Here is a 13,681-nt window from a genome sequence, read left to right on the forward strand (position 1 = left end):
CAGTATAATTGCAAATTCCCTTAAATTAAATATTAAGTTTATACTTTCCAAGTTTTAACACTCATCAAGACTAGTATCGGATAATGTAGGTTTCGCCTACGCGGGGTGCATGTTCTATATTAGTAAGGTGCGATGGGATAATTGTAATATCCAATTGTTAAAACAATGGGTCAAACTTAACCAAACAAATTATAATAAGATTATATATGTTTAGAAGCAAGAGTTGGAAATGATCCATGTGATGGATTGGAATAAGGAGTTATTCATCCAACTAAAATATTCGAGAGTTGTATTAGATACAATTGGAAGGAGTTCCTACCTAAATAACCTAGTTTTGTGTAATCCGCCTACGCGGACTTAAAACAAAGTGAAATATGGATCTCGACCCACTAGAAAAACTTCCAACGGGATTTTCCGAATCAAATGGTGAGGGTCATTTGTTTTGAGTAAAATAGTGGGAGCATATTTAATTAAAGGCCTAATTAAATATGTTATTGATACTTATATTTTCATTATTTTCATGTAGATTACCATGACAACAAACACCTCTAACAACATTTCGCGATCAATCCTTGACAAGGAAAAATTGTCTGGGACAAATTTTCTGGATTGACACCGAAATCTGAGGATTATCCTCAAACATGATAGAAAGTTGTATGTCTTGGAGAAACCTGTTCCTGAAGAGGAACCTCCTAGTTCTGCACCTAAGGCAGAAAGAGATGCTTATAAGAAGCATGTCGATGATGCCAATAAAACAGTTTGTCTCATGCTAGCTACCATGAACTCAGAGTTGCAAAAGCAACATGAGAACATGGCAGCGTTCGATATAATCGAACACCTGAAGATGCTCTATCAAGAGCAAGCAAGGCATGAAAGGTTTGAAGTTTCAAAAGCCCTTTTTCAAGGCAAGTTAGCTGAGGGAGCCCCTGTAGGTCCCCATGTGCTCAAGATGATTGGGTATGTGGAAAACCTTGAGAGGTTGGGTTTTCCCCTCGGAAAGGAACTTGCGACTGATTTGATCTTGCAATCGTTGCCAGATAGATTCAGTCAATTTGTCCTAAATTTCAATATGAATGATATGGAAAAATCTCTTCCTGAACTGCTAGCCATGTTAAGAACTACTGAGCAGAATCTGAAGTCAAAAGGGAAGTCCATTCTGATGATCGGAAATGGAAAGAGACAGAACAAAAGGCCCACCAAGCAGGGTGATAAAGGGAAAGGCAAGGAAGTTGCCAAACCCAAACCCATTGTTGCTGCTTTGAAGCCTAGTGGAGGCATAGTAAAAGAAGGCACCTGCTTCCATTGCGGTAAGACCGGACACTGGAAGAGAAACTGCCCAAAGTACCTGGAAGATAAGAAGAATAGAGTAGAGACTTCAACTTCAGGTATTTTTGTTATTGAAATTAATTTATCTACTTCTGTATCATGGGTATTAGATACTGGATGCGGTTCTCACATTTGTACCAATGTGCAGGGACTAAAAAGGAGTAGAGATTTGGCAAAAGGTGAAGTTGACCTACGAGTTGGCAATGGAGCAAAGGTTGTTGCTTTAGCCGTAGGAACTTATGTATTGACTTTACCTAGTGGTTTAATAATTCAGTTAGAGAAATGTTATTATGTACCTGCAATCAGCAGGAATATTATTTCCGTTTCTTATTTGGATAAGTTTGGTTTTTCATTTATAATAAAGAACAATTGTTGCTCAATTTATTTGAATGATATATTCTATGCTACTGCACAAATGAACAATGGACTATATGTCCTTGATCTTGAAATGCCTATTTATAACACTAATACTAAAAGGATGAAATCTAATGAGTTAAATCCAACTTACCTTTGGCATTGTCGATTAGGCCACATAAATGAGAAACACATTTCCAAACTCCATAAAGATGGACTGTTGGACTCTTTTGATTATGAATCATATGAGACATGCAGATCTTGTTTAATTGGAAAGATGACAAAGTCTCCATTCAAAGGAAAAGGTGAAAGAGCTAATGATCTTTTGGCCCTCATACATACTGATGTATGTGGACCACTGAACATACCAGCCAGAGGAGGTTTTCAATACTTCATCACATTTACTGATGATTTCAGTAGATATGGTTATGTGTATTTAATGAAACACAAATCAGAGTCCTTTGAAAAGTTCAAGGAATTCAAGAATGAAGTACAAAACCAACTAGGAAATAATATTAAAACTCTTCGATCAAATCGAGGTGGTGAGTATTTAAGCCTAGAGTTTGATGACCATCTGAAAGAGTGTGGGATCCTATCCCAACTTACTCCTCCTGGAACACCCCAATAGAATGGTGTATCTGAGAGAAGAAATCGAACCCTATTAGACATGGTCTGATCCATGATGAGTCACGCCGATCTTCCAAACTCCTTTTGGGGACATGCACTATTAACAACAGCTTACACACTTAACCGTGTTCCATCCAAAAAGGTTGAGAAGACACCATATGAGATATGGAGTGGTAAGAAACCACATATGTCTTACATGAAGATTTGGGTTTGCGAAGTTTATGTGAAACGATAAATTTCAACTAAGTTTGAGCCCAAATCTGACAAATGCTTATTTGTGGGGTATCCTAAAGAAACAAGAGGGTATTACTTCTACAATCCTTCTGAGGGCAAAGTGTTTGCCGCTCAAACTGGAGTTTTCCTAGAAAAGGATTTTATTTCCAAAGGAATCAGTGGGAGGAAAGTATAGCTTGAAGAAATTCAAGAATCACAAAGCATCGATATACCGATGGAGGAATTAGAGCAGGAAACACAAGTAGTTGTGGAAGAGCAACCTGCTCAAGTAGAACAAGACCATCGTAGGTCAAACAGGATACGTCACATACCTGAGAGATATGGATATCTCATAAATGATCAAGGTGATGTATTACTCATGGATCAAGATGAGCCTATGACCTACCAAGAGGCCATAACTGGTCCCGAGTTTGAGAAGTGGCTAGAAGCCATGAAATCTGAAATGGATTCCATGTACACAAACCAAGTTTGGACCTTGGTAGAGCCTCTTGTAGGAGTTAACCCTATAGGATGCAAGTGGGTCTTCAAAAAGAAGATTGACATGGATGGTAAGGTACATACCTATAAGGCAAGACTGGTTGCAAAAGGATATAAACAAATTCATGGGGTTGACTATGATGAAACCTTTTCACCAGTTGCAATGCTTAAATCTGTTCGGATTTTACTTGTTATCGCTGCATATCATGATTATGAAATATGGCAGATGGATGTCAAAACTGCTTTCCTTAATGGGAATCTTCTTGAGGATGTGTACATGACACAACCTGAAGGATTTGACATACCAGAAGAAGCCCTAAAGATATGTAAGTTACAAAGATCAATATATGGATTGAAGCAAGCTTCCTGAAGCTGGAATCTTCGTTTTGATGAAACGGTAAAACAATATGGATTCATCAAGAACGAGGATGAGCCTTGTGCCTACAAGAAGGTTAGTGGGAGCATGATCGTTTTCCTGGTATTATATGTAGATGACATATTACTCATTGGAAACGATGTCCCTACCCTGCAACAAGTAAAGTCTTGGTTGGGGAAATGCTTTTCTATGAAGGACCTAGGTGAAGTAGCCTATATATTAGGAATCAGAATCTATAGAGATAGATCACAAAAACTGCTTGGCCTAAGTCAGAGTACGTACATAGACAAAGTGCTGAGACACTTTAATATGCATGATTCCAAGAAAGGATTCATACCTATGCAACATGGCCCGTGTCTATCAAAAACACAATCCCCTTCAACTAAGGAAGAAAGGGATCGCATGAATAAGATTCCATATGCATCTGCAATAGGATCTATCATGTATGCCATGTTATGTACTCGACCATATGTCTCGTATGCTTTAAGTGCAACGAGTAGGTACCAATCTGATCCTGGTGATGCTCATTGGGTAGCTGTCAAGAATATCCTTAAGTATTTGAGAAGGACTAAGGACTCATTCTTGATATATGGAGGTCAGGAAGAGTTGGCTGTAATTGGATACACCGATGCCAGCTTCCAGACAGATAAGGATGACTTTAGATCGCAATCTGGTTATGTGTTTTGCTTAAACGGTGGCGCTATGAGCTAGAAAAGTTCAAAGCAAGATACAGTTGTTGATTCTACAACCGAGGCCGAGTATATTGCTGCCTCAAGTGCAGCAAAGGAAGTTGTTTGGATCAAAAAGTTCATTAGTGAACTTGGCATAGTTCCTAGCATTGTGGATCCCATTGGTCTATATTGTGATAACAATGGTGCTATCGCACAAGCTAAGGAGCCTAGATCTCACCAATGATCCAAACACATACTTAGGCGTTATCACCTCATTCGAGAGATAATAGATAGAGGAGATGTGAAAATATGCAGAGTACCTACACTTGACAATATTGCTGACCCACCGACAAAGCCTCTTGCGCAGCAGAAGCATGATGGCCATACTAGATCTATGGGCATTAGGGGAATGCCTGATTGGCTCTAGTGCTAGTGGGAGATTGTTGGTGTAAGCCCTAGAGGCCAATACTTTTGGTACTTGTATCGAATTATTTATTAATAATAAAAGGCTTTTTCTTTATTATGTTTGTTTAATAAAGTCCCTAGAATAGCTAGTCTATTTAATGTATCAAGTGTGACTTAATCATGAGATCACATTAAACATAAGGACACTATCTTAAAGTATCCGTAGTCGAGCTTTATTGTGAAGTGGGGTAACATTAAAGCATGAAGACTATTATGTTTATAGACTGACGATCACATCTCATGGATCATGGATATGGAGTTATCAAGTCTTAAACATAGGTATGAATATTAAGAGTAATATTTATACTGGATTGACCCGCTATGAGAATACTATATAGAATATTATGCAAAGTGTCATAAGTTATTCTCATGGTGATAATGGTGTATACCACCCTTCGACCTGAAACCACTATGGGCCCTAGATGTAGAGTCGAGTGCCTTATTGCTGATCAAACATTGTCCGTAATTGGATGACCATAAAGACAGTTGATGGGTACTCCACGAAGCATATTAAGGGACATGAGTGACCTAGATGGAATTTGCCCATCCTGCGTAACAGGATAAATGTCTATGGGCCCAATATTGAACTGGACAAGGATGACACAGTCTATGCCTTGTGTTCAATATAGACATAAGGGCAAAAAGGTAATTGTGCATATTAGTATTATCACAGAAGGATTTGTCAGATCACATGACATTTTCGTGTCTTGGGTAGCAGTGATGTGTTGCTAGATACCGCTCACTGTTTATTATGTTAAATACGTGATTTAATATAATTGCCAATGCCGCGAAAACCTACAGGGTCACACACAAAGGACGGATTGATGAGAGATAGAGTAACTAAGGAACACCGTAAGGTACGGTGCACTTAAGTGAATTGTAGAACATCGTAAGGTACGATGTACTTAAGTAGAATACGAAATATGGTAAGGTACCACACGCTTAAGTGAATTTGGCATATTATAAGATATGGGCCACATACACTTAAGTGGGCCTTTTAGCTTGAAGCCCACACAAGTGGTTCTATAAATAGAACCCTTGTGTAGAAGCATTTAGCAGTTGCAATTTCGTTTCTCTCTCTCTCTCTCTCTCTCTCTCTCTCTCTCTCTCTCTCTCACTCAAAGCCTTCATTCGTAGCAGCTAGCACTGAGATTGAAGGAATCCGTTCGTGTGGACTGAGTAGAGGCGTTGTCATCGTTCAACGTTCGTGATCGCTCTATAGATCTGCATCAAAGGTTACAATCGCCACAAGAGGTAACGATTCTATCACTGATCATGCCCATTCGTAAGGATCATTAAAGGAGAAATTTTAAATTCCGCTGCGTTTTGGATCGCCCTTCTCCTTCACCAAGGGGCCTAGAGGATCGTTAGTGCCTTCTCATGCTTTATATTCATATGATTTCATGCTTTTATGCAAAACCAAGTTTTCTAATATTGAAGCTCTCAAAATTTTGTTTTTTAGATATGCTCAGTGCTCAGGACAACATGTTAACCCCCAAAAGTCTATAATGTATGCAGGGTCTATTCCTTTTTAAAGATTCTGAATGCTAGCTCAGACTTTGGGATTCCAGGAAGGACAACTTCCTTTCACTTATCTTGGGGTCACTGTCTTTAACGGTAGACCAATGGCTTTGTATTTCCAACCTATTATGGACAAAGTTAAATCCAAGCTCTCTAATTGGAAGGCTTATCTTCTAAACATGGATGAAAGAGTGCATGTTATGAAAAGTGTTATCCATAGTATGCTCACTTATAGCCTTCTCATTTATGCTTGGCCTGTTAGCCTCATCAAAGAACTTGAAAAATGTATGAGGAATTTTATATGGAGTGATGACATCTGTAAGAGGAAATTGCTAACAGTGGCTTGGCACAAAGTATGTAAGCCTTATTCAGAAGATGGTCTAGGCATCAGGTATGTCTCCAAAATAAATGATGTTGCTAACCTTAAAATGTGCTTGGATCTTTACAACTCTACAAATCAGTGGGCACAACTTCTTAGACACAGAGTATTGAGGAATAATAAGCATATTAACTACCACATTTCTTCACCAATTTGGTGTGGAATCAAAATTAACTTCCAATTTTTTATTGACAACTAAACATGGATCATGGGAGATGGTAGTAAGATCAAATTTTGGACTGATGTTTGGTGTGGCCCCCCTCTGGTAGACCAATTTCATTCCCCCCCCCCCCAAGTGTTCAAGTTGGCCTTCTTTCCAAAGTCGAAGACTTCATCCTCAATTTCCAATGGAATCTGCCACCAGATCTAGTTTCATTGCTTCCCAATCTAGAAGGAATCATCAATCAGGTACACATTCCTTTCTCTCATAGGAATGGTGAGCTCAGATGGATTACTCGCATGCAGGTTCCTTAAGTCTTAAAGATACATATTAGTTTAAGACTAATCCTAGTAATAATCTTGATTGGGCAAGGCTAATTTGGAATATTTCCATCCCTCCCTCGACATTCTTGTTTGTTTGGAAGCTTATCCTCTCTAAAGTCCCCACTGATGACATTTTAACCAAGAGAGAGATTTTCTTGTTTCCATCAAAATATGTTATATGTGGTATTCATGAAGAAATAATCGATCACTTATTTTTCTATTGCATTTTTTCTCAGAGCATCTGGCAATGGCTAGCTAGTGTTACTCATCATATTTTACATTACAATATTTTGGAAATATGGGAAGTCTGCTATGAAACATGGTCCAAACAAACTAGAGTAGTTATTCTTTCTGTCGTCATTAACACTTTTAACATCATCTGGTATTCTAGAAACCAAAAAAAGTTTAACAACAAAAGCACCCATTGGAAGTGTGCGGTGAATTTGATAATTTCTAGTGTCAATATGACTGGTAATTCTACAAAGGAATCCCCAACTTGTAATATTATGGACTTTCGAATTCTGAAAGCATTTAAAATCTCAATGCTCCCTCCTAAAGCTACCAGAATTGTTTAAGTCATTTGGATGCCTTCTCTCCATTCCTGGATTATATATAACTCAAATGACATCTCTCTAGGTGTCCCTGGTCAGGCAGCTTGTGGTGGAATTTTAAGGGATCACTCAGCAAATCTTATTGGATGTTTTGCAGAAAATTTTGGAGAAAACTTTGCTATTAATGCAAAATTTATTGGAGTTATGAGGGTAATTGAATTAACCTTTAATAGAAATTTGAGACACCTTTTAAGTAGAAATTGATTCCAAAATAGTTTCTCTAACTTTTAACAACCCATATTTTGTTCCTTGGTCGCTGAAGAACAGGTGACTTAACTATAGTCATAGAACTAATAACATGTATTGTCATTTATCCCATATTTATAGGGAAAAGAACCATTACGTAGACAAACTAGTTACATTAGATCTTATCATTCAATTTTTTTTTTGATGAAATGAAGTTCCTGTATCTCTGTTTTTGACGATATGGTTCGTAATAAGTTAGGACTTCCTTACTTTCGTTTTTGTTAAGTTGATGGGATTTTTGATTTATGTCCCCCTCTTTTTGTTCCACTTTTTATATATGAATTTTATTTTTGCTAAAAAAAGGTTTTCATTCTACAAAGAGAGGCCATGGTATAAAATTCGTATATCTATTTATTAAATTTTCATGGTCATAAATAGAGTACATAATATAAAATTTGCATTCATCCCAACTCATAAACAAAGAGGTAAATGGTTTGATATCGATAAGTTTTAGTTGATACCAGTACAAATCAATTTTAATTTTTAATTTAATTTAAAATAAAATACTTTAAAAATATAATATGACATTAAATACTATTTTAACTAAACTAAAAAATCATTGAGTGTTCACCTAATATAAAATTATCTAGCAAAAGGAATTATTTTGTCTTATAATATTAATAAAATATCAATTTTTTTTAATTTTTAAATATTAATAATTAATTTATATTAATACATAAATATAATCGAGATATACTGGTATTGTAAACAAATTTTACACTATTATTCAATGTGAATCATGATCTCATTTCATAGATATAATTTAAATTTTTTAATCTAATTTAATCAGATATGTGATCTTAATTTATGACAAAATAAAATTAATTTACATTATAAATAGAGCTCTAAAAATGGATGGATCGGTTTGTCCGGTTTAAAAAATCATAGAACTTGAGCCTTAAAATTAGAGTCCATATCTTTTAGATATTTTTAACCCGTCCTTAAAAAGTCCGCTATCCATTAGGACTAGCTCATAGCTCGTATGAGCTATGGATAATCTGTTAGACCCGCGTAACTATAAAATTAAAAAATTTATATTAATATTGATATTGTCTTACTCTAAAATAATACATTTTTTTTTTCATTTCATTAAATTTTGTCTATATTGTATTCAATTTTTCTTTTTTAAAACTTTATACATTAATATAATCAACACTCTTTCTTCGTATTCTATTAATTTCTCTTATATTAAATATTTGAATATTATTTTATATAATTTAGAAATGTATTGTATTTAAAAAGACATTACAATATTTATAAAAGATAGTTTGTATTTAAAATAATATAATTTTTAATTTTATTTATAAAAAATATTATAGAGTTTTTGTTTTAATTTTTTATTAAAAAAAGAGTTTAATTGAAATGCATTGATAGTGTAAAGATATTTTATACTATCAGTTAATTACAATCATTGATATGTTAGAGAAGTTTGACTTTTATTATAATCACATGTAAAGTAACACAAACGAATAATTGTGATGTATTGACGGTGTAAAATTTTTTACACCGACAGTGCATAGCAATTAATCTCTAAAAAAATCCGTTTAAGACCGAATGGTCCAAAACTCATTTAACGCCGAACTTGAGTAGTAATTTTCGTACCCATATTATAACATATATTTTTTGGCCAAACTTAAAAAAGACCGAGGCTCGCCGGAACGTGCTCATTTAGGATCGAATTGTCCATTTTGAATACTCTAACATTAAACATATTACCCATTTTCGCATAAATAAATATTATCATTTAATTCATCGAACACATATTATTTGATTTGTCGACATTCATTCTTTTACATCTCTAATAAATAATAATTTTATGGGTTAAGATCAAATGATCAAAATGTCAAATTTAGTATCATGACACATTCGATAACTCTTTACCGCATATTCATCCAAAATTTACAGTTAGATTTAAATCTATTATCATATAAATCATGTCTATAAAATTTAATATCAAACAAAAATCATTTAACATATCAACTAGATACCTATAAACTAACGTCTTACAAAATTTCAAATGATTTTTGATTGATGTGAAATTTAAATGTGTGATCTATATAATAATAATTTTCAATCAAACAATAAATCTTATCATACCAATAAATAAATAAAAGAGTTATTAGAAGTTTATCCTACTAAGTTTGATAATTTGGTGTGATTTGATAATCCTAACTTTATATCTTAATAATTTAAAAAAAATATTAACTATATTTTCTTAACACATAAGACATTGAAAAATTGTTTATTTAGGAAATAAGACAAAGGATAGTGGTCATGTTTTTTGACTTTGATAAGACGAAAGTACCCTTTGGTTCGATGCATGAATGACAAATATTTCCAAGTACAACAACACTCTGTCCCACGTTATTAGTCTTCTCCAGCTCTCTCTCTCTCTCTCTCTCTCTAACACAACCGTTTTTCTTCACCGGAAAATCAACACTGATCTTAGTCTCCGCCGATTCTTCTCCGATCTCTCCGCCATGAGTTCCAGCGAGCTCCTCCAGATACACCCTCAGGAGCTACAGTTCCCTTGTAAGCATCTTCCTTAAAAAAAACACAAACATTTTTTTTTCCACTTTTCGATGCGAAATTATGTTTGGTTTTTTCTTCAGGATATTATTATTCAATTTCTTATTATTTTTTCTTTGATTTTTTTTTTTTGTGAAACAGTTGAATTGAGGAAGCAGATCTCATGCTCTTTGCAATTATCTAACAAGTCAGATAATTATGTAGCTTTCAAGGTTCTGATTTTCTTTCATCTGTTTCTTTGATTTTTTTTTTTTTTTTTTAATTTGTGTAGAATTTTAATTTTTGATTTTGATTGAAATTGACGGTGATTTTGCAGGTTAAGACCACAAATCCAAAGAAGTATTGTGTTAGGCCTAACAATGGAGTTGTGTTGCCTAGGTCTACTTGTGATGTTACAGGTTTTCATTCTATGCATAGTGGAATAATCATTTTCTTGTTTATGTGATTGGTGAAATTATTTCAATAGTGATTAATTTTGACTTAGTTTTTGCTTTTGTTTTATTATTTTATTTTGTCTGAAATGGATTCCCTTCATTCAAATGGCGATTTTATTCAAATTGTGATTGTAGAAGTATTAAATTGTTGTAATTGATTAAGTGGAAAGGATCTAAGTCATCAAAATCGAGCAACTAAATTTTGAATGTTTGATGTAATATAAGCGATATGAATCATTGATGAACAAATCGATGGCGGTATGTTCTTTTATACTCGCGTTTACTTATTGACTCGTTGCTTCGTATTTACATCTTCATTTTGTAGTTACCATGCAAGGGCAAAAGGAGGCACCTCCTGACATGCAATGCAAAGATAAGTTTCTCCTTCAAAGCGTAGTTGCAAGCCCTGGAGCAACAACGAAAGATATCACTCCGGAAATGGTAACCTCTCGACGACAAATTACGAATTTTTTTGTTAGTGTTTTGGGCTGGCATTGTCTGTGGGAACTCGAAGTTCAAACCATGCCCCTTAGCCTCGACTGGGGGCAACTGATTCATGCCGGCCAAAATAGTTCCACATTGTTTGGGAATCCAGGCTAAGAGTAGTTTATATTCACAACTCACACACCTCAACCCAACGAGGTGCCTTTTCTGAAGGACAAAGCCGTGAGGATTCTCACACTCAAAGCAAGGCAATATCTGGTAGCCGCAATGACGCGGACTTGAGATCGACCGGAACAGTTAGATTGACAAATGTTAGTAAATTAGTGGTTATGGTACTTTCCACGGTTCAAACTGTGAACCTCCTGCATAAAACTAGTGACATGATGACAAACTGTTTCTTGTAGAAATTAGAGAATGACACTATGCATGACATGTCGTGATATCATTCAATCGTTTTCTTTTTTCATTGCATGTAGTTTAATAAAGAGTCTGGCTATGAGGTTGATGAGCGCAAATTGAGAGTTGTCTATGTTGCTCCTCCTCAACCACCATCCCCAGTTCGTGAAGGATCCGACGAAGATTCGTCTCCTCGAGCATCAGTATCAGAAAATGGGCATTCAAGTGCTGTGGAGTTTCAGGTTATATATAATAAACACTGTGTTTGCGTATATTTTCATAGAATTTTTTAATGGTTTCATGTTAATCAATTCTTTGTGAATATGCACCGTAGGCTTCAAAAGCATTCAACGAACGGGTTGAACAGAAGGATGCTTCATTTCAGGTGTGACATATGTCGCATATTTTCTCTTTGTCATTTAGAAGAATAACTCGTCATTCATCTAGTTGAATTTTCTATCTTTTCTCTTCAATAAGGTTTCTTTCTTCTGATTTCTGAAGTTCATTGAGTCATGTCATTGATATTCAAAAAAGAAAAACACCGATAAACCTTATTCATGTCTGAATTACTCAGAAAAATGGTGCTGATTTTGAGTTTGTTATTATTTCAGGCAAGAACGCTTACTGCAAAGGTGATTGAGGAGAGGAATTCTGTTGTTGAGCAAAATAAAAAGCTTCGGCAAGAACTAGTATGGCATTTTATCTTGAATGTTTATTCCGTTTTATCTTGAATGTTTAGCTCTGCGATCTTGATTGTTATCCTATGGTTCTTGATGAAGTTCTCTTTTACGACTTCTTGTACTATTTGAGTTGCCTTAAAAAATTATCGATTGGTTGAACCTTGTCATGCGCAGGAGCTTTTGAGGCGTGCGCCCAACAGAAGCGGCGGTGGTATACCCTTTATGTATGTAGTTATTGTTGGCTTGGTTGGCATCATTTTGGGCTACCTATTGAAGAGAACATGACTTATGATTTCAAGATTCAACAGAATGATCAAAATTGTAGAAAGCAATAAGAAGCAAAATGTGTGATATGGAAGAACCAATTATACTCTCATGTTGTTGTCTTGTATTGTTCCTAGAAATTTGGATTGTGTGATGAGAAAATAGGCACTCTATAAGAAGTATACTAGCAAAATCATAGATAATAGATAGATTGATGAAATCTATATCATGGAAAATGTTATTTGATGTGGTTGTTTTTAGTTGCTCCTAATGGTTGTTGGTATTGTCTCAATGCATAGTTATTGACACTAAGAAAGTGACTTTCTATATAAAAAATCTATATGCTTTGAAACTCTTATAAGCAAAGATTCCATTTTAAAATTCATTGAGTAACATATGTAACTAGTCTAAGAGAGAAGTACATAATTACTTTTTTTTGGATGGAATAAATGCATGATTAGTTTAAAGCAAAAACGTGCTTTTAATTATCAATCTTAATTGAAAATTTTAGGTAGTTGAAATGTTTCAATTGTTTTATCTTAATTTCTCAATATTTTTGTTTGGATGAAGCAATACATTGTTTTTTGCAAAATTTTATAAAATTAAAAGTTTTGGGATAAAAGTACAAATATATAATCATTTTTTATAAACAAATTTGTATTGAAAGAGAGTATTAAGGATATTCTAATCAAAATACAAACAAAAGAAGAGCTTACTCTAAATAAAATTGTAAAAATTTTAATGCACTTTATATATCATTTATATTCTAATTATTTAGGCACAACCATATAATATATAGGTGCATGTAAATAATAGTTACAAGTTTATGTGAGTTTTTAGAATGTATTTTCGGAGAGATTTCAAAAATGTATTTCCTAAATAATTTAAGTCATTAAATGAGGGCGTAATTAAAAAATAATTGAGTTGTGTTGTATGAGATGTGTCCGGAAACGCATCTCAGAAATTTGAGAGGCATTTTCTAATTTTCACGTGTTGTCTAAGTAGTATATAGAATGCATTAAAAAATTTCCTAAAAATCGGAACAAACACTAAACTTTAGAATCCATAAAATGCCACGACCAAGAGATTTAAAGTTGCCACCCCACACTTATACCTGACATCCTCGTTTCGTATGAATAAACAATACTAATCCTACAATATTTT

At 34.5% G+C, this 13,681-nt stretch overlaps 1 protein-coding gene across 1 annotated transcript; it reads left to right on the forward strand.

Annotated features, from left to right (window-relative positions):
• Positions 1 to 10,079: 10,079 nt before the first annotated feature.
• On the forward strand, positions 10,080 to 12,898 carry LOC127108187 (vesicle-associated protein 1-2). The gene is made up of 8 exons (XM_051045614.1): positions 10,080 to 10,302; positions 10,441 to 10,511; positions 10,616 to 10,697; positions 11,059 to 11,174; positions 11,654 to 11,815; positions 11,908 to 11,958; positions 12,185 to 12,262; positions 12,428 to 12,898. Exons 1-8 carry the CDS (start codon positions 10,095 to 10,097, stop codon positions 12,536 to 12,538), a joined length of 879 nt encoding a protein of 292 aa, XP_050901571.1. The 5' UTR covers positions 10,080 to 10,094; the 3' UTR covers positions 12,539 to 12,898.
• The last annotated feature ends 783 nt before the right edge of the window (positions 12,899 to 13,681 follow it).

This window comes from Lathyrus oleraceus, chromosome 7, assembly GCF_024323335.1.
Source record: "Lathyrus oleraceus cultivar Zhongwan6 chromosome 7, CAAS_Psat_ZW6_1.0, whole genome shotgun sequence".
NCBI classification, from domain to species: domain Eukaryota; kingdom Viridiplantae; phylum Streptophyta; class Magnoliopsida; order Fabales; family Fabaceae; genus Lathyrus; species Lathyrus oleraceus.